This window comes from Scyliorhinus canicula, chromosome 1 (assembly GCF_902713615.1).
Source record: "Scyliorhinus canicula chromosome 1, sScyCan1.1, whole genome shotgun sequence".
NCBI classification, from domain to species: domain Eukaryota; kingdom Metazoa; phylum Chordata; class Chondrichthyes; order Carcharhiniformes; family Scyliorhinidae; genus Scyliorhinus; species Scyliorhinus canicula.
Window position 1 is genome coordinate 209,630,504 of NC_052146.1, and position 21,300 is coordinate 209,651,803.

Sequence of the window (21,300 nt, forward strand, 5' to 3'; positions counted from 1 at the left end):
AGATGTCTCTTAAATGATGCTATCGTACCCGCCTCTACCACCTCCGCTGGCAAAGCGTTCCAGGCACCCATCACCCTCTGCGTAAAAAAACTTTCCACGCACATCTCCCTTAAACTTTCCCCCTCTCACCTTGAAATCGTGACCCCTTGTAACTGACACCCCAACTCTTGGGAAAAGCTTGTTGCTATCCACCCTGTCCATACCTCTCATAATTTTGTAGACCTCAATCAGGTCCCCCCTCAACCTCCGTCTTTCCAACAAAAATAATCCTAATCTACTCAACCTTTCTTCAGAGCTAGCACCCTCCATACCAGGCAACATCCTGGTGAACCTCCTCTGCACCCTCTCCAAAGCATCCACATCCTTCTGGTAATGTGGCGACCAGAATAATTCATAATCTTATAGTTTAAGTATCCAGTGCTCTATCTGGGTATATGGTTTGCTTTGTGGATTATTGAACAAGCTAACTAGGGGCCCACGATAGGTTATTCAAACTCACTTCCTTACAAGTAGATATTGTAGATCGAGAGTGTTTCTCTCATCTGAGTAGCTGCTCTATGGGTGTTAGCGATCTATTTGCCATTGCAGCTATTGATGGGTTCCCTGCCTTGTTCTTTTGCTGAAGGACAACTGCACCTAATCCAACTGAATTTAAACCCCTGAGTAGTTGGGCAGCACGGTAGCACAAGTGGCTAGCACTGTGGCTTCACAGCGCTAGGGTCCCAGGATCGATTCCCGGCTTGCGTCTGTTCCGGTTTCCTCCGGGTGCTCTGGTTTCCTCCCATAGTCCAAAGACGTGCAGGTTAGGTGGATTGTTCATGATAAATTACCCTTAATGACCAAAAAGGTTAGGAGGGGTCATTGGGTTATGGGGATAGGGTGGAAGTGAGGCTAAAGTGGGTCAGTGCAGATTCGATGGGCTGAATGGCCTCCTTCTGCACTGTATGTTCTACGTCTATGTCTAGTTGGGTGGTTTTCTCGGGGCAGAAATAGGCATTTGTGCAACTTGCTGTGAACCAGTGTTTGATCTGGTGTACAATCTGTGATTTAGTCCACTCCTACTTGCTCTCTTTTGTCATATTGCACAGAGGGGCAGAAAGTGAGGTCAGGAATGAAGTGACTACAGTACGTGAAGAATCCGAGCAGACTTGGGACTTGCTGCACATTTGTAGGATTCACGCAGCATTTGCAATGGTGGATTAGGTGATTCTCCTTCACCACGTAAAACTTGCCTGAAGAATTTGATTGTGTTTTCGGTGAACAAGCACTTCTATTTGCTCAAGATGGGGTTACAATTTCTAAAACATTACAGGCATGCATGTAGGAGTGTCTGAAGTTTATCTTCAGTGTGACTGCAGATGAGAATGTCAGAACTGATCTTGTGTACCTACAAGTCCTTGCAGTGCAGACTGAATCAAGTGCTGAACTACCTCAGCTACTGAATTAACTCCAAAGTTGAGTCTCTTGTATTGAAAAGACTAGTGGAGAATGCTGTAAGATACTGTATCTTGATTCTTCTGGAAGCTCAATTTGATGGTATCCTGCATTGAGGTCAAGTTTAGCAATGTGTCCAGCATCTTTTACTTTCTGTACCGTGTCATTGGACTGTCTCCTTTCTCATTGTATGGTTTGGTCTGATGACTGCAGATCAATGCGAATTTAAATCTGATTTGACGACTTGTACAGTGAGACCCAAGGAATGGGCTTGACCCTAATTTTCTCAATAATGTCAGTCAATACAATTCCAAAGTTGCTTCTCAATCTGCTTCCTGACATGAAAAAGTATTTGTTGCTATTGATGTGTGACTGGGGGAAAATTGGGGTCTACATGCAATTTGTATATATATGGACTGGATTCTTCACACCTCGACTTCGAAATCGCGGCCAGTGTGGGGGTGGAGAATCCATTTTCCCATAAGCCCATAAGTAATCGGGACCGGTGCCGGTTCCCCGATTCGGCGGACCCCGAAAAGCAGCGTACTTTGGGGGGGGGGGGGGGGCGCCGTGCCTCCTAGGACCTACCTGGGGCCAATGCTAGAGGCCCGCTCCGCCATTCTCCACCCCAACCGGCTGAAGTCCGACGGCGTGGAACTAATGTCATCCAGCTGGTCGGGATGCTCATCTGGCGCTCCAGACTCGGTCTGCGGCCGCCCTGGTCGAGGGCGGGCCGATCGGAGTCCGCGGGGGGTGGCCTTATAGGCGGCCGGGAAATGTTCGTACGAGTGTTAAGGGTCGGCCGCGTGGCCGATCGGGTGTTTCTTTTTTGGGTCCCACACCGCAGTCCGAGTCCACCATGGAGTACAGCGCGGCCTCTGGAGGCCGCCGCCATGCGCATGCTAGGCCTCTGACCATGAGGTGTGGAGGCCCGTATCTGCTGCGAGATCTACTCCGGGCTCCTGCTAGCCCCCTGCAGGGCTGTGAATTAGTGGCCCTCTCACGTCAGTTTTTCTGGCGTGAAACTCTACCATTTTGATGCCGGCGTGGGGACATTGTCCCAATAATGGAGAATACCACCCAATATCTTTCAGTTTTCCAATACCATTGAAGAAGGGTTCAGCATATAATTGAAGAATATTGTTGGTAAGCCTAGAAATTGCTTCTGTGACTGCAATGATGTGCAGAACTGCTGCTGTGTGAAAACTGACAACTGATATGACATGCCTTTGATATTCTGTCCTTGAATGAGATTGGTGTGTCAACAGTCCCAAGAACCTTCAGTGGTTTGTCATTGTTGTAAGGGAAACATTTTGTATTCCCTGGTTTTTAGAGAATGTGACAGTTCTGAAGTTTGTTGAACATTTTGTCTTCCATGACATTGACAGGTGCTCCTGTATCTAGGAGAGCATCTACATCTGAGTATGGTCACTGTCACATGTTGGTGGTTGCTGTGTTAGAAAGATCTATTCAGTGTCATTTGCCTCCACATTGGCTACTCTCAGCCTTTTGCTGTGGTGGGTGTACATGGCACAACGCTCGTATTGGTATTGGTTGATTTTACCGATCAGCAACAAACATGAGCAAAGTGATGACTTTTAAAGAGGTTTTACACTGTTCACCAGTAGCAGGACACTCTGCCTTGCGTGGGTTAGCACCACCACAGGGAAAACATTCTTTAGGCAAGTCTTAACTCTGTGAGACTGCTGTTGTTGCTTTGCAGGTGGGTTCCTGACACTTGAGTGATGGACACTTAGTTGAACTTGGGAATCTGGTAGTTATTGTGGCAGCCTCAAATGCAGTAGCTCTGGACTCTGAATGTGCGAGGGATCCTGTTCGTTCCAGTAGCTCTAGATCTTCCTGTCTTTCTCGAGTGCTCTTTAATGTAGTTGACCAGAGAGCCATCCTTCAATTAGTTATATTTTCATTTCCCATTCGACATGCTCAACTTCACCAAAGTTTTTTCTTTAAAGAATTTACAGTGCAGAAGGAGGCCATTCGGCCCATCGAGTCTGCACCGGCTCCTGGAAAGAGCACCCTACCCAAGGTTAACACCTCCACCCTATCCCCATAACCCAGTAACCCCACCCAACACTAAGGGCTATTTTTGGACACTAAGGGTAATTTGCCATGTACAATCCACCTAACTTGCACATCTTTGGACTGTGGGAGGAAACCGGAGCACCCGGAGGAAACCCACGCACACACGGGGAGGATGTGCAGACTCCGCAAAGACAGTGACCCAAGCTGGAATCAAACCTGGGACCCTGCAGCTGTGAAGCAATTGTGCTATCCACAATGCTACCGTGCTGCCCTACCGTGCTCACCTCAATCACATGCAATGTTGGTCAATTGTCTCATTTGTTTCTTGCTTAGTGTGCCAGAAGGCAAATGCAATTCTCAAAACACAGCACCACAAGTTTTTCAATTCCAGATTTATTTATTGCATTTAAATTTCACCAGCTGCCATGGTGGGATTTGAACCTGTGTCCCCAGAGCAATAGCCTGGGCCTCTGGATTACTAATCCAGTGACACGACCGCCACACCACTGAGTTGTAAAACACATACGTCAAGAAGATCTATTGATTTTATCAATGTTTAAAATGAGTTATGATTTGAATACGCAATTGCTATTTTGATCGGTTGTGATAGGCTTTTGTTCAGTTATGAGTGCAAACTTGCATACCTGGGGAGGCGGTCAGGAATGGAGCATGATGGTATTTGCCCAAAGATGCCCCACCAACTGGCAGTGCTGAAGCAAAAGCTATAAAGGGGATCAAAGGTTCCCTTGCCCCCTGTCTCAGCAGTTGACTCGTGGAACAATACAAGATCAACGAGGTGAAAAGAATTTGTCAGGCTACCACTGGGCAAGTCAAGAGAGTACAGCTAGGGCAGTTTGCAGAGGGAAAGACCAAGGTCCTGTTCAATAGGCACAGAGCTGTTGTGAGAGAAAGCCGATTTCTGAAGCACCTACGCCTGTCCTCTCCACAAACGCTGCCATACCTACTGAGTGTTTTGCACATTTTTTGTTATTGTTTCAGATTAAAGCAGCTGTATTAGAAATATATATAATATATACTTTGCTTTGACTCCCACTGATGTTACCTGCCAGAGTGTCTCAAAACCCCAAACGATAACTTGAAACACTGGTTCTTCGTGGTGCACATTTGTTTGGAATAATGTACAAGCCAGTGAGGAATTAGTCGAGTAGTTGTTAATAAAGTATATTTATTAAATTAAAAGAAAAAAACACACGACAAAGGACTAATCTCTGCAATGACTCTTGAATATATGAATAAGTAAACGCACAACGTTATCTGAAGCTACCGCTTGTTCCCAAAATATACCTATGTTCCCTGAACTCACTGAGTCATCCCTTTTTCCAAGCAACATCCAATTTTAATTTCTCTATATATGTCAAATCCAGGTAATAGTTACCACACAATACCGCTTAGGTGACCACGTCTCAGAAAACATCTCTTCCTGGTTCAGCGAAGACACAACACTGCATCTTTTAGAGGAGAATTTCAGCAATCTGCTGTGGCTCTAAATGTTAGATGGAACAGACCTCTGTGGCTCGGATCATAGATGGAATTAACCTGTCTGACTGTTGGATGGGGAACTAGCCTGCTTCCCCAATGAGGGTGCGAGCAGTTATACTGTTCAGTGTCTCTGATATCCCACTCTGAGGATTTGGCTATCTACATCTCTCAAATTAATTGACTTTAGAGGTTATCATTTGTACAGCCCCACTGATCTCTGGTAAACAATGCATCTAATATGACCATTGGGACGTCAGTGTCTCTATCAACTTCTGCTAATCTTGTTACTTGGAAAATCACTTCTCATATTCCTCTAAACGCCTGCTAGTCTTGTTGCTTGTCTGTTATTTTGTTTTTAAAAATAAATTTAGAATACCCAGTTCTTTTCTTTACACCTCCGTAAAGTGTGACATTCCACACTAGTTGCAGGACTGGGTGCAAATGCCTGTATGTAAATTGATTTCCCCTCTTCAAATGAGGAAGAGTGGAAGTCGGACATGCTATGGGCCATCATTTTCTGTTTTTCTGATGTTTGTGGCAAATTGATTTGTTGGCATTGCACAAAGTTGCTGATTTACCGCCTGACACTCCTATGAGACAGCGACAAAAGGGACTATGTTGTAATCTGTACTACAAACCCCAGAACACACAGAACAATAACAAACGCTTGAACCTCTGACCCACAACTCTTAGAACTTCAAACTAATGTTTAGCAACACAAAATACAAAGACATCCCAGAGGAATGTCTTTTAAAAGTGTTAAAAGGTTGGAGCAAGTCTGGAGAAAATGCGTTTTAAAAATTGTATCATTACCAAAGTAGCATTTTAATCATGAATCTCACTTCTCTGGTTGTTTTAGAAATTCATTGTTGGAATGCAGCTTTGGGATAAACTTCAACCTCGTTTTCCAAGTGTCGCCTATTGATGCTGAGCACTCGACCTAATGAAAAACCAATCATCTCATGTCGGTTTTCAATTCAATCATGTGTCAGAGTATTTACCTGCTGCTGATTGTGACAATGAGAAGTCCGAGTGAGTGCTTCATCCCAAGCTCGCGTGTCTACAAGACAAAACTTAAAAGCCTAGACAGATAGGCCTGTCTATCTCCAGCAGTAGCAATAGCTCATTCCATGTAGTTATTGCTCAATAAGGTGTGAAGTGTGCCTATGGAGCAGGTTGTTGGGTGAGCTGATTTCAGCTGCAGCTGACTGGCAACAACCTCCATGCTCTGGAGCGAGACAGAGTGGAATATGGAGGATCCACCCGGCCGTTTCTTCTTTTTTTTAATATATATTTTTTATTCTCCTTTTTCACATTTTCTCCCAAATTTATACACACCAACAATAAACTATAATCAGTAATAAATATGTCAATCCCCATATCAACAACAACGATTCCATCCTCCCACCAAACCCCAAGAATTAGCCCTCATGTTCACATAAACAAATGACAAACCCCCCCCCCCCCCCCCCCAGCAACGTTCACGCACATCTTCCACTCCTTCAAAGAATCGGCTCATCCTCGTGAGGTGTGCTCTGTATACCACCTTCAGCTGTATCAGCCCCAACCTCGCACATGAAGTGGAGGCATTCCGTTTCTTCAAATGATGCTTTCTCAAAGTCAGGCACGTTCCGGATGTCATGTGTGAAGGACCAGGGCTTGGCTGAAATATCGTTCATTGTCAAATAACCCTCTTGAGTTTCAATCAATAAGCTGGCACATGGCCACTTCCACGTCATAACCAGTGAGAGTCTTTGTCCAAGTGGGCGTAATTTTAATCTAGTGGGTAACTGATGGGACCTGATGGGTTGCATGTTTTGATTGTTCATGGAAAGTAACCATAAACCAGCCCCTGAAGTCTTCACTTCTGGCTTCCTGTGCATCCCCAATTTTAATTGCTCCACCATTGGGGGCTATGCCTTCAGCTGCCAGGGCTAAGTTCTGGAATTTGCTGCCCTGAAGCTCTCTGCCCCTCTATCATCCTTTAAGATACTCCTTAAACCCTACCTCTTTGGCAAAGCTTTTGGTCGCCTCTCCAAATACTCCCTAATGTGGCTCAATGTTTGTCGCCTTTTCTGGTGAAGTGCCCTGGATGTCTTATTATGTTAGAGCTACTATGCAAATACGTGTTGTTGCTGTGTGTGTGTCTCTCTCTCACTTGCTCACTTTCTCTCTCACCATCTCTCTATCCATAGCACACTTCCTTGAGGCATCACATTTTCTTTCAGCCATACTTGTGTCCTGCCAGACATTAATGATCACACTTTGAACATATGTTCAGTGTATCCTCAGCATGAGTGTGTATGTGTATTCACACCACTCACTTACACAAATTCATTCAACGGTAACACAGTGATTAGCACTGTTGCTTCACAGCGCCATGATCCCAGGTTTGATTCCAACTTGGGTCACTGTCTGTGTGGAGTCTGCACGTTCTTACTGTGTCTGTGTGGGTTTCCTCCGGGTGCTCCGGTTTCCTCCCACATGTCCCGAAAGACGTGCTCTTCGGTAATTTGGACATTCTGAATTCTCCCTCTGTGTAACTGAACAGGCGCCGGAATATGGCAACTAGGGGCTTTTCACAGTAACTTCATTGCAGTGTTAATGTAAGTCGACTTGTGACAATAAAGATTATTATTATTAAACACACACACATTCTCTTTTTTTTCTCTTTCTTTAACAAATTTAGAGTACCCAATTTTTTTTACACAATTAAGGGGCAATTTAGCATGGTCAATCCACCTAGCCTGCACATCTTTGGGTTTGTGGAGGTTAGATCCACGCAGACTCGGTGGGAATGTGTAAACTCCACATGGACAGTGACCCGGATCGAACCCGGGACCTCGGCGCCACAAGTGTTAACCACTGCGCCACCGTGCTGCTCCCATATACACATTCATTCATCGCTTCCACTGACTCTCACACATTCACTCACTCCCACTGATTATCTCACTCATACACACTCACATTCACTCACTCGCTCCCACTGACTCTCACTCTCTCTCTCAAACACACACACACATTACACATACACGTTAGGAAAATAAAGGTAGTTTTAAGGCATTTATATATGTATTGGTAAACATTAGAAATAAGGTATAGTTTTAAGTAAGTTTAATTTAAGAATGTTGTGCCTGGAAGGGTAAACCCTATGGTTAGATTCATGCTAGACAAAGGTGTTTGTATGTATGAGGATTGGTTTCAATTCCAACTGTGATTCTATTGTGCTTAGAGAGGGCTATGGTGTGAAGGGTAAATAAACCAGCAGTTGTTGCTTCCCAACTGGGGCCTTGTAAGGTAGAAAGGCTTTTAAGTTTTCATTTAACTAATTTGATTGCTGTTGGTGTTAGGTAGTGAGAGGGAAGGCAGCTCTCACAGTTCTGCTGGAAGCAGTTAGTTTCAAAAGCTAAAGAGGGAATATCTCTCTCAGCCTTTCTGGAAGAAAAGCCATGCTATGGAGTAATGGTTAAGAAAACAGATGCCAGAAGGAAAGTAGAGAAGTGAAGAGAAGTTTCCACGTGGTCTGGAGTTAACCGTACAGAGGAAACTGGGAACCAGAACAGATAAAGTCACAGAGGGTTATAAAGAGATTGGATCATGAGAGGCCAGAAAGATGTCTGCAGTAGTACTAAGGTTTGTGAGAAATTACTACAGTTTGAGAGACAATATTTGAAATAATTGTGGAAATCGGTGGCTGGATCGCAAAGTTTGTGTAAAAGGTTTTAAGACAAAGGAAACATGAAGACAGAAGTGTAAAACCTGAAAGTGAAACCTTGATGGAAGCAGCAGGGGAAAGCATAAATTAAAGAAAATTTGGAAGTGTGACTCTTGTAGGTGAAATTTAAAATCACATGCGTGGAAGCTGGAGTTCAGTCTCGCGGTATCAGAATCATCTGGGGGGATTTTGAAGTGAAAGCCACAGATATTCACTTATGTTCAGAGAGGAGTGTGTCTTACCACAGTCATCTTGTGTGCTTAAAAGGGACTTTGTGTGTTAATGGAACCATTGCATCTTAAGGTGTACTTTGTAAGCTGCTTTAATTTTAAAATCTGTGTGTAATTAGGGAGTAAAGGAGTATTGTGTCATCATCCAATTTTTTTAATGTTTAAGAATTTTTTTTTTCTTGTTGTTAAAAGTAATTAGCAGTCCTGTGACTCTGTTCCTCCACGTTTCATAAAAAAATTAAAAATTACGGTCTTTTGAGCCAGTGTTCCATTCTGGGGTTGTCCCGTCCAGTTACTATGCCAACTGGGATCGCCACAATACAGGCACAAAAACACACAAACACAGTGCATCCATTTAAATTCGTTACAGTACAATGTGCTATGTTCAAGATTATTTCTTTGCTTAACAAGATGCCATTTAATTCACTGTGATATTTCCCTAACAATATGCAGTGTATAATTTTTTTCACTGTTAAGCAAGTTTTCTGTATAATGCTTTAAATAATCCATTACACCTGCCCCTTAAGCTCTTGTATCATTGTCATCAACAACTGACTTTAATCAGCAGCAATAATATCATAAGCGTTTGGCTCTTATTCTGTTCATGTTCTGTTTGACGCCAAGTAAAGTTTGAAAACAGTTCTACATCATAACGAATAAACCTCTGGCAGTGTGTTTAAAGCACTAATTGAAGTGTGTGTTTCTGCTGATTTCCATAACTCAACTTTCTGATTGAACTATTCCCTTGTAACTCACTGCCAGTTATTTATTCAGAATAAACTCATTGGATTGCTGGCTTTATGTAATCTTCAGAGTCCTTGCTTATTTATTTTCGCCCCGTACAGTTCACACCACACTGGACATCGCCTTCGCATTTCCGCCATTGGCTGTGTTAATTGAGCTGAGAATTGGGATTTCGGATGCGTAGTGCAAAAGACAAACTCCCTTCCTGCCCCTCTGCCCAATTTCTTCAAGTTATCTAGTAAAGAGAATCATAGGACAGTACATGGTACAGAAATGAGGCCATTCAGCCCATCAAATGTGCTCCTGATATTTTGAACTGCAATTCAGTTAATGCCACTCCTCTGCTAATTTCCCATGTGCCCATTAGGCAGTGGATTCTTTCTATATCCTAGGAAATGACGGCAGACCAATTTAGAGCACTGCCCATGCTGCTATCGTGAATTTCTGATTTTGACTTACTCAATATGAATTGCCCTCCTTTTGCAGAACAGTGTTAATATGGGAAAATCCCCGCCTGCCAGTTCTGCTCGGACTGCCGATTTGGTGCGGGAGTACGATGGGAAGGGCGATGCTTCCCGTTACCAGACGGAGCACAGAACTTTTCCAAAGCCCCAGACTCTACAGGAGGACGCACGTGCACCCTTTCAGAGAGATGGACCCCGGACATTCCTCTTAGACCTCGAGAACTTCCCTGACCTGTCCAAAGTGGATATCAATGGGCAGAATCCCAACATACAGGTACAGTACTAAATGTGTTGTATCTTCTAATGTAGTGGATAAACAACAGCTTAATCTATCATCACCTTCATTAAGTACAGGTGTTCGATGCTCAGTTTCTGAAGGATGTGCATCAGTGATTGTCCTCAGCACTCACGTGGAACAGTGAGCTGCCAGCTAGTTATGTTATTCAAGCATGAGCTAAAATGAGACCTATTTAATTTTATTTCCACAAACATCATTCTTAATTTTCTTTGAGGGGGTTGACGAGCGTTATTGTTGAACTTTCTACATTTTTTTCTGTACACGTGGTTATTTTGATTCCAAGCTATTGAGCTATATTTTGTCTTATCGTTTTTATTTTTTAAAAAGGAAAGATTTCACAATCACAGAATTTCCAAAAACATTAGACAGTCAATGAAATGATTTTTGAAGCATAACCTCTGTTGGTAATTTTGGAAATGTGGCAGCCAATTTACACAAAGCAAGCGCCCACAAGCAACAATGTGACAATGACCAGGTAATCTCTTATTTAGCGATGCTGAACTCTACCTCCTCTTAGTCAAAATAGTGCCATGGGATCTTTTGTGTCTAACTGAGAGGGCAATTGAGAGCCTCAATTTTAAAGCTTCATCCATAAGACAGCATCTCTGACCGTGCAGCACTCCATCAGCACTGCACTGGGAGTGTATTGGCCTTGATTTTTGTGCTCAAGTCTCTAGCGTGGGACCTGAACCCACAATCTTCTGATGCAAAAGGAGAGTGCTGCCCACGAAGCCCCGTTTTAACAGAAGTGCAACATGTGCACAACACCTTAAAGTCATCTTCCTTTTCAGTCCGATTATTGATATACCGGCAACTTATAACGTACTGGTTAACGTCCCGTGCACAGTTGGCTGCGAAAGTGGTCGGCCTGTGTCGCATAAACTCGATCAATTAACAAGAACAATAAAACAATGTGCAGAATAGAAAAATGACCAAGCACAAGCTGATGTGTGTTTGAGGCCTGCCAATTATGGACTACCTTTGTTTTTCTTAATTTAAAAAGTTGCCTCCGATGGCTAAGCAAGCATTCGGAGATTTAGCTTTATATTATATTTAGCCGATTTGAAAAATTAATAGGATTTAAATGATAAACAGTTGCTCCCCACTCGACATAGTAGCCAGCTGAGTACAGAATGCAGATGTTGCTCTCAGAGATCCAACTGAGTGCATGGCTGCACTTGATTAAACTCATTCACTAAGTGGTCTTTTCAGATCTTGCCCTGTCTACTAACCCTCTATCAATTCTGAATGCAATTTGGTACATTGTGGAACTAAAATAAAACTCACTAATGACCTAGCGCTCAAAGGCCAAATCCTGGGAACAGTTCAAGAGTTGTCCTCAATAATGATTTATTGTGGAACTGATTGTGCAACACTTGAAATCCATGAGCAAGCCCTGTAATGCCTATGTTTAGTGGCTCTTTTGTACTTCAGAAACTATGTTACTTCAAAGATCCTCTTGAAATATAAAACAAAATGCCGTCTTCTTTGGAATCCCTGCAATGCAGAAAGAGGCCATTCGGCCCATCGAGTTTGCATCAACCTCTGAAAGCGTACCCTACCTAGGCCCGCTATCCCGCTCTATCCCCATAACCCCATCTAACCTGCACATCTTTGTACAATGGGAGGAAACCGGAGCACTCGAAGGAAACCCATGCAGACATGGGGAGAATGTGCAAACTCCACACAGTCACCCAAGGCCACAATCGAACCCGGGTCCCTGGCACTGTGAGGCAGCAGTGCTGACCACTGTGTCTTCTAAGACAGTAAGACAGGGGCTGATTTAGCACACTGGGCTAAATCGCTGGCTTTTAAAGCAGACCAAGGCAGGCCAGCAGCATGGTTCAATTCCCATACCTGCCTCCCCGAACAGGCGCCGGAATGTGGCGACTAGGGGCTTTTCACAGTAACTTCATTGAAGCCTACTCGTGACAATAAGCGATTTTCATTTCATTAATTCCTAAACTGCGCTCATCAGGCCTCTGCATGTCATCTGAGACTTTCCAGGGGATCTGTGAAAGTGATATTGAGATGGGCTTGGCAGGAGATGGAGTGGAGCGTGATAAAAACCGCACCAAAGTCTGGAATGAGAAGCAGGCACACACCATCCCGCCGATATCTGTAAGCAAATACCTTTTGTTGAGGTTTGAGCTCCACAGCATCTACTGCAAGTAATATGATGAATATGTTGAGTTAACACAGGATGTAACACACTAGCTGTACAGTAAAACACATTGTGACAAGTAGTGCGAATCAGTCCAGATCAGGCAGGATGGCTAGCATGTGTGGACAACTTTCTCTTGCTTCCCTTCTTGGTGTCTCTTCTTCTCAAAGTCTCCACAAACAACCTGACAGTGTTAGACCCAAGTCAACGTGGATCCCCCCACCCCGAGGGAGTTCCTCTTCACGGACACAACTGGAACATATTCAAGGCTCAGTCTTTACACCTTTTTCGAGGTGTGGACCTGGCATCATTATCATCAGGGACTTGTATTCCTGTAGAGATTCCCCTTTTAAATGCAAGATATCCAACAGTTCATTGAGGACTTTGTTCAAAACATAGTAGTAAGGAGCTCACCTTTACCATGTCCCCATGGCATGCAAAGGACCGTTTCCTTATCTCCTTGTTGGAGAGAAGAACAAGGTTAACGTTTCAGGTCAATGAACTTGCCTCAGACTCGGTTTTCCTCTTTCCTTAATGCTTGTTCAATGGAAGGAAGATTTTACTTGCATTCTTTCATGGGATGTGGGTGTGGTTGGCTAGGCCAGCATTTGTTGCCCATCGCTAATTGCCCTTGAACTGAGTGGATGGCTATGCCATTTTAGAGGGCAGTTTATAGTTTGTTTTTAATAAATTTAGAGTACCCAATTATTTTTTTTCCCAATTAAGGGGCAATTTAGCATGGCCAATCCACATCTTTGGGTTGTGAGGGTGAAACCCACGCAGACACTGGGAGAATGTGCAAGCTCCACACAGGCAGTGACCCATCGCCGTGATTTGAACTCGGGTCCTCAGTGTAGACAGCAGTGCTATCTACTGCACCATGTGCCGCCCTGGCAGTTTATAGTTAACCGACCGCATTGCTGTGGGTCTGGAGTCCCGTGTATGCCAGACCAGGTTTCCTACCCTAAAGGGCATTAATGAACCAGATGGGATTTTTTTTTAAAAACTACAATCGACTGTTTCGTTGTCTCCATTTCTGAGACTAGTTTTCAATTCAGGAGTTCATTACTCAAACTTTAAGTCCTATAGCTACCACATGGATCAAAATCCTGGAACTCCCTTCCAAATGGCACCATGGACGTACCTGCTACAGCGGTTCAAGATGGCAGATCACCATCATCTCCTGGAGGGGCAATTAGGGACGGGCAATAAAAGTTCTTGCCTAGTCAGCAACGTTATCTTCTTATGCAAGAATAATAAAAATAATTGTACACAGGTCCCCAGATCTTTAGCCTGAGTTTCGGGATTGCTAGCACAGCCTCAGTACTACTACATCACCATCTCCCCCAGTAATGAAGCCGGTGTGAGTTTAACAACATTTTATTTGGTCACTTTATAGCTGTTTTAGCCTTACTGAAACAACTGAGTTTATATGAACGGAAGGGAGGAAAAGTTCTCTTAAAATCCAGAAGTGTCAGCATCAGCACTCTTTCAAGTAAATCTGGTATGTAGAAAGATTATTATTGATTTTGACATGCTTTGGTTTAATTGGTACTTTCGCAAAAATCTTTGCTTGTTTATCTCCAGTGGCATTGCTCCCAGTGAATCCGAGATTAGGATGCTCCAAGGGTGGGGTGGGTGGTGGCAGGGACGATGACAGAAATGGAAAAGATGTGTTTGGAGGCTTCCCAATAGCAAGATGGTGTTTTCATCACAGCCCTCAAGTGGATAAAGAAACATCACAGAGATGCATGGCGAACCGAAACTTATTTAAAAGTCGAAGAGGTGTAGTCTCACTGGAGGGAGCAGTGCGGCTGTGGAGCGAGGGAGTTGTGGGGCTGTCGGGCGGGGGAGCTGTGGGACGAGGGAGCTGTGGGGTGAGGGAGTAGTGCGACTGTGCGCCTCCATGGCGAGGGAACAGTGCGCCTCTGGGGCGAGGGATCAGTGTGCAGTTCGCCTCCAGGATGAGGCAGCAGTGCTGCTCTGGGTAGGCTGGAGAAGCACATATTAGGTTTACATGGCGGTACACTGCTTTTCATCTGCAGTGCAATGATGCAGATGTTGGGGCAGATTTGGCCCATGTGCTCTGAGACATTTTGGATTACTGTGGGACTGAGTACAATACCACCCACACAGTGATGTAAGAGAACACATGACGACGGCTAGGGGTTTGTCTGGTGCTGGACAAAGCTGTGTGTACAAACAAGCATGGAGAATGCTCTTAGCTTGAACCTTTAGAGTTGTGAATAAATACATGCAGTTAACCAACTTAAAACTACGAGGACATCATTAGGACCTACCGAAGGGTATTCAAGACCCTACAACACTTGATTGCTGATCAGATGGATTATACAGCATTGTGTCAGTTCATTAAGCATAAATCTGGACTCATAATAACCATATACATAGATTTTCTTGTCAAAATCACTTCACAAAATTCAAAAATCCAAGCTTCATATTATTTTGAGTGTTTTTAAATTCCGTGGGTGGGAATCGCATGATGCCGCTCCGACGCTGGTTCGCCGATTCTCCGGTCACGGCAGAATCGGCGCCGTTGGCACTAGCACGGTTGGCGGGACGCCGGTCGCCCCCCCCCCCCCCCCCCCCCCCCCCCCCCTGGTGATTCTCCTCGCGCGATAGGCCGAGTGCCCGCTGAGTTAGGCCAAATCCCAGTGGCATCGTTCTCGTGTGGTCCTACCCGGCGGGACCTCAGTGTTCATGTTGCGGGGAGTGGCCTGGTGGGGGGAGGGAGGGGGGATCTGACTCCGGGGGGGCCCTCCATGGTGACCTGACCCGCAATTGGGGCCTACCGATTGGTGGGCGGGCTTATCCTGGTGAGGGCCTATGTTCCTCCGCGCCGGGCCCCTGTAGCTCTCCGCCATGTTGCATCAGGGCCGGCGCGGAGAAGGCAACGCATGCGCGAACTCGCGGCGCCCGTCCTGACTCCCGTATCGGCAGCTGGAGCTGCATGAAGCACTCCAGTGCCGTGCTGGGCTCCTGTGCAGCGCAGGAGCGCTGACCCTAGGGGCCAGATGACGCTGTCGTAAAACGCTCCGGCGTTAAGACGACATCAGCACTTAGTCCTAGGATCGGAAAATCCCGCCCCATATACCTGCAAAAACCCCAGAGAATCCAACCCTAAGTCACTGGAGTGGGAGCATGAGCCCAGAACCTTCTAACTCACAGGTGTGAGTGTTGACCAATGCAGGCTTTGGCAAAAACATAGAGCTGATTATTATGCCAGATTGGACCAACCTTTTCCAGCCATTCAATCAGAGAAGATAGGTGATGCGAATGAGTTGGACGATTGTAATTGAGGAGGGGGCAACTAAGTCAGAAACCACGACGGTGAATTTTGTTGATGGAGTTGGTGAATAGTTCTACTCAGTTTTGGAGATGGCAGCCAGTTCCTTTCTCCTAAACATACCTGCGTGTGATATTTATTATGATTATGATATAATTGTGTCAACAGAAAGGACAACAATTGATGAAGTGGAAATGGAGTGTGAGATAAACATGCTTCCTGTATCATTCACTGTTATTAAGAATGTAGGAAATAGGTGGCCATTCAGCCCCTCTAATCTCTCCACCTTTTAATCATGGCTGATCCTAATGTTAACCTTAACCTTACAGGCTCCCCAGGAGTAGTCAGGATGTGGGCAGAAAATAAATCAGGGGATAGAGAAAGCATGTAAAAAAGTCTATATCACAATAATCATGGGGGGCTACAATATGCACAGGGACTGGGAAAATCAGGTAGTGGATCCCAAGAAAAGGAATTTGTGGAATGTTTAAGAGGTGTGTTTTGGAGCAGTTTGTGCTAGAGCCAACTAGGGAACAGGCAATTCTGGATTTAGTGATGTGTAATGAGGCAGACTTGATTAGGGAACTTAAGGTGAAGGAACCCTTAGGGAGCAGTGACCACAACATGTTACCCTGCAGTTTGAGAGGGAGAAGCTGGAGTCAGATGTAACAGTATTACAATTAAATAAAGGTAACTACAAAGATATGAGGGAGGAGCTGGCCAGAGTTGATTGGAAAAGGAGCCGAGCAGGGAAGACACGGGAACAGCAATGGCAGGTGTTTTGGGGGGTTATTAGGGAGGCACAACAGAAATTCATCCCAAGGAGGAGGAAACATGCTAAGGGCAGGACAAAGCATCCATGGTTGACGAGGGAAGTTAAGGACACCATAAAAGCAAAAGATAAAGCATACAAAGTGGCAAGGATTAGTGGGAAGACAAAGGATTGGGAATCTTTAAAAGCGAGCAGAGGACAACTGAAAAAGTAATAAGGGGAGAGAAGATGAAATATGAGTGCAAGCTAGCTAGTAATATAAAGGAAGATAGGAAGAATTTCTTTCAATATATAAAAGGTAAGAGAGGCAAAAATATACATTGGACCACTGGAAAAGGTGGCTGGAGAAGTAATAATAGGAAACAAAGAAATGGCAGATGAACTGAATAGTTACTTTGTATCAGTCTTCACGGTGGAAGACACCAGTGCGATGCCAGAGCTCTAAGAGAATCAGGGGGCAGAGGTGAGTGCAGTGGCCATCACTAAGGAAAAGGTTCTGGGGAAACCGACAAGGTCTGAAGGTTGATAAGTCACCTGGACTGGATGTACTACATCCCTAGGGTCCCAAAAGAGATAGCTCAGGAGATTGTGGAGGCATTGGTGGTGATCTTTCAGGAATCACTGGAGGCAGAAAGAGTCGCAGAGGACTGGAAAATAGCTAATGTAACACCACTGTTACGAAGGGAGAGACGGCCTGAAGTCCCGTTCATCCGTCGGGCAGTCGGTAGTTTGCACATTCTCCCGTTGGTTTCGCCCCCACACCAAAAATGTCAATAGGTGCTTAATTGGTAAAAATATGCTAAAATTTTTTTTAAAAAAGAAGGAGAGAGGCAGATGATTAGGGGCGACTCGTCAGTAATATTTTAGAGCCGTTTAAGTGAGATGTGGAGTACTTAGAAGTGCATAGTAAAATAGGATTGAGTCAGCACGGCTTTGTCAAAGGGAGGTCGTGTCTGACAAATCTGTTAGAGTTCTTGAGGAGATAACAAGGAAGTTAGACAAAGGGAACCAGTGGGGTCATTTTATTTAGATTTCCAGAAGGGCCTTTGACCAAGTGCCCGCAATAGGGAGGGATGTTAAATAAGTTACAAGCCCATGGTGTTAAGGGTAAGATCCTGGCATGGATAGATGATTGGCTGACTGGCAGAAGGCAGAGAGTGGGGCTAAAGGGGTCTTTTTCTGGATGGCAGCCGAGGACTAGTGATGTGCCTCAGGGGTCTGTGCTGGGACCACAACTTTTCACAGTCTGAAGGCGCTGTCGCCAAGCTTGCAGATGATACAAAAATCTGTAGAGGGACAGGTAGTATTGAGGAAGCAAGGGGGCTGCAGAAGGATTTGGACAGGCTAGGAGAGTGGGCAATGAAGTGACAAATGAAATTGAATGTGGAATAGTGTGAGGTTATGCACTTTGGAAGGAGGAATTTAGACATAGACTGTTTTCGAAATGGGGAAATGCTACGGAAATCAGAAGCACAAAGGGACTTGGGAGTCCTTGGGTGGAATTATCCGACCCCTGCAGGGTCAGGGTATCGCCCGGGGCCTTCGTAAATCTCGCCCCCACTGTGGCCGGAACTCTCCGCCACCCGGGAATCGGCGGGGGCGGGAATCGCGCCCCGCCGGTCGGCGAACTCCCCCGCGCCGGTCGGCGGGCCTCCCGCGGCAATTCTCTGGCTCGCGATGGGCCGAAGTCCAGCCGCTGTCAGGCCTCTCCCGCCGACGTGGTTTAAACCACCTCTGGTGTCGGAGGGAGCAGGCGGCGGGAGCGGGTCCCAGGGTCCTGGGAGGGGCGCGGGGCGATCGGACCCGGGGGGGGGGGTTGTCCCCACGGTGGCCTGGCCCGCGATCGGGGCCCACCGATCGGCTGGCGGGCCTGTGCCGTGGGGGCACTCTTTTTCTTCCGCCGCCGCCATGGCCTCCACCATGGCGGAGGCAGAAGAGACCCCCTCCACTGTGCATGCGCCGGTGGTGACGTCAGCAGCCGCTGATGTTCCGGCGCATGCGCGGACTTACGCCGACTGGCGAAGGCCTTTCGGCCAGCCCCGACGCCGGTCGGAGTGGCGCCAAAGGCCGTTGGCACCAGTCAGCGGAGCGGGAGCCACTCCGGCGCAGGCATAGCCCCTAAAGGTGCGGAGAATTCCGCACCTTTGGGGAGGCCTGACGCCGGAGTGGTTCTCGCCACTCCGCTACGTCGGGATCCCCGCCCCGCTAGGTAGGGGAGAATCCCGGCCCCTGTTCATGATTCTGTCAAGGTTAATGTGCAGGTTCAGTCAGCAGTTAAGAAGGCAAATGCAATGTTAGCATTCATGTCAAGAGGGCTAGAATACAAGAGCAGGGATGTACTTCTGAGCCTGTATCAGGCTCTGGTCAGATCCCATTTGGAGTATTGTGAGCAGTTTTGAGCCCCGTATCTAAGAAGGATCCAGAGGAGATTCACAAGAATGATCCCTGGAATGAACAGCTTGTCGTATGAGAAACGGTTGAGGACTCGGGTCTGTACTCATTGGAGTTTAGAAGGATGAGGGGGATCTTATTGAAACTTAAAGATACTGCAAGGCCTGGATAGAGTGGACTTGGAGAGGAGGTTTCCATTTGTAGGAAAAACTAGAATCAGTGGACACATCTCAGACTAAAGGGACAATCCTTTAAAACAGAGATGAGGAGGAATTTCTTGGTGGTGAATCTGTGGAAGACTTTGCCGCAGTAGGCTGTGGAGGCCAAATCACTGAGTGTCTTTAATACAGAGATGGATAGGTGCTTGATTAATAATGGGATCAGGGGTTATGGGGAGAAGGCAGGAGAATGAGGATGAGAAAAATATCAGCCACGATTGAATGGCGAACTCGATGGGCCAAGTGGGCTGATTCTGCTCCTATGTCTTATGGTCTTATGGTCTAACCCACCTGATCCCCATGAGTCTTGTGGATTCTAAGGACTCAGTTTCAACTCAGTCAATACTTATTCGCTGAACAGAGAAAAGTTGGCCCTCAAACATGTATCAGCCTCAGAAAGGTCAGAGCTGGATTGGAATGGAGATATAACATGACAAGTACCTGGAGCTCAGGGTCGTACTTGTGTTCATCAAAGCAACCAACCAAGGGCAGCACGGTGGCCTAGTGGTTAGCACAGCTGCCTCACGGCGCTGAGGTCCCAGGTTCGATCCCGGCTCTGGGTCACTGTCCGTGTGGAGTTTGCCCATTCTCCCCGTGTCTACGTGGGTTTCGCCCCCACAACCCAAAAATGTGCAGTCTAGGTGGATTGGCCACACTAAATTGCCCCTTAATTGAGAAAAATAATTGGGTAATCTAAATTTTTTTTAAAAAGCAACCAACCAAATTGTTCTCAATGGAGATTGGTTCAATTTGGTGCAGGTGCTCAAGAGCTCTACCTGCACACTTGTCATTTAAAACAAGCATGGCATTCTGGATCATTAGATTGAGATCATCGCAAATTGGCCAACCTGTGCCAATATCAAATGATCAATCTTATCATATTGGTTTTTCCAGTAAATTTACCAACAGCAAGCGTTTTGCACCTTTTGCCTCTTAGAAATTTGAGATGTGTTGCATTCAGTCTTACAATTCATACACCATTAAACTTCCTATGTTGCCCTGTGTGTTGTATTCTCATGCTGCATTTTGGTGTGGAGAGGAATTCCAGACTCCTGTTCCTCCCCGTCTAACGAAACAATTCCCATTTGCAGTGTTGCTAAAGCCAGGCCATGAGCCAGTGTTAATCTTTATTTGTTTGGATGGGATGTGATGCTTTTCCAACATGAGATACAATCTTCTTGGTGAAAACCTAAAGAAAAATGTGTTGCCCTTTGAGTGCTAGATGGAGTGGGGATAAGATGGAAGGTCTGCTTGAGGTTGTTCCAATTGGCTCTGTCCCCTTAGCCAAATCATGGATTTGGTATTTTTTGCTAAATCGCAGATTTTTTTTCCGTCTGCTCTTTTTCAGAAGTGCTTTGATCACGTGCCATATGGCTCACTGGGTAGCACTCTCACCTCTGAGCCGTAAGGTTCAAGCCCCACTCTCGCACAAAACTCAAGGCTGACACTCCAACGCAGTACTGAGGGAATTCTTCCTGGTGTGCTGGGCAAAGATGTATCCTTCAATCACAAAAACAAACACACATTATCTGGCTATTGTCACAATTATGTTTATGGGAGCTGTCTGTGGCAAACTGGCTGCCACATTTCATAAATGATAACAATAACTATGCTTCATTGGCTTTTAAGCACTTTAGGACTTCCCCTAATCATGAAAGGCACTATATAAATGCAAGTCCTTTTAAAATTCCTTGACCTATGTGGACAGGTGAGAGTGCAACTTCTAGGCCTCCATCAACACCACGTTGTTCCCGCTCAGTAGAAGCAGGGATGATTTGCCATTCAAGACATCTTTCTGTGGCAAAATGTCTTGCCTTTAGAAAAAAAAAGTCTTGCATTTATCTAGTGTTTTCACACCACTGAATGTCCCTAAAGTGCTCCTTTCTGGTGTAGAAACTATTGCAATGTAAGAAAAGTGACAGCTAATCTGTACACCGCAATATCCCAGAAACAGCAATGTGATAATGGCCAGATCTTTTTTTATTTTATGATTGTTGATTGAAGGATAAGTATTGACCAGAGC

At 45.5% G+C, this 21,300-nt stretch overlaps 1 protein-coding gene across 1 annotated transcript in view; it reads left to right on the forward strand.

Moving 5' to 3' along the window:
• ism1 (isthmin 1) overlaps positions 1-21,300 on the forward strand; it is a 114,874-nt gene that overhangs the window by 56,598 nt on the left and 36,976 nt on the right. The window contains exon 2 of the mRNA XM_038806835.1: positions 10,153-10,404. Coding sequence (XP_038662763.1) covers positions 10,153-10,404 — 252 coding nt within the window. The remainder of the gene's footprint in view (positions 1-10,152; positions 10,405-21,300) is intronic.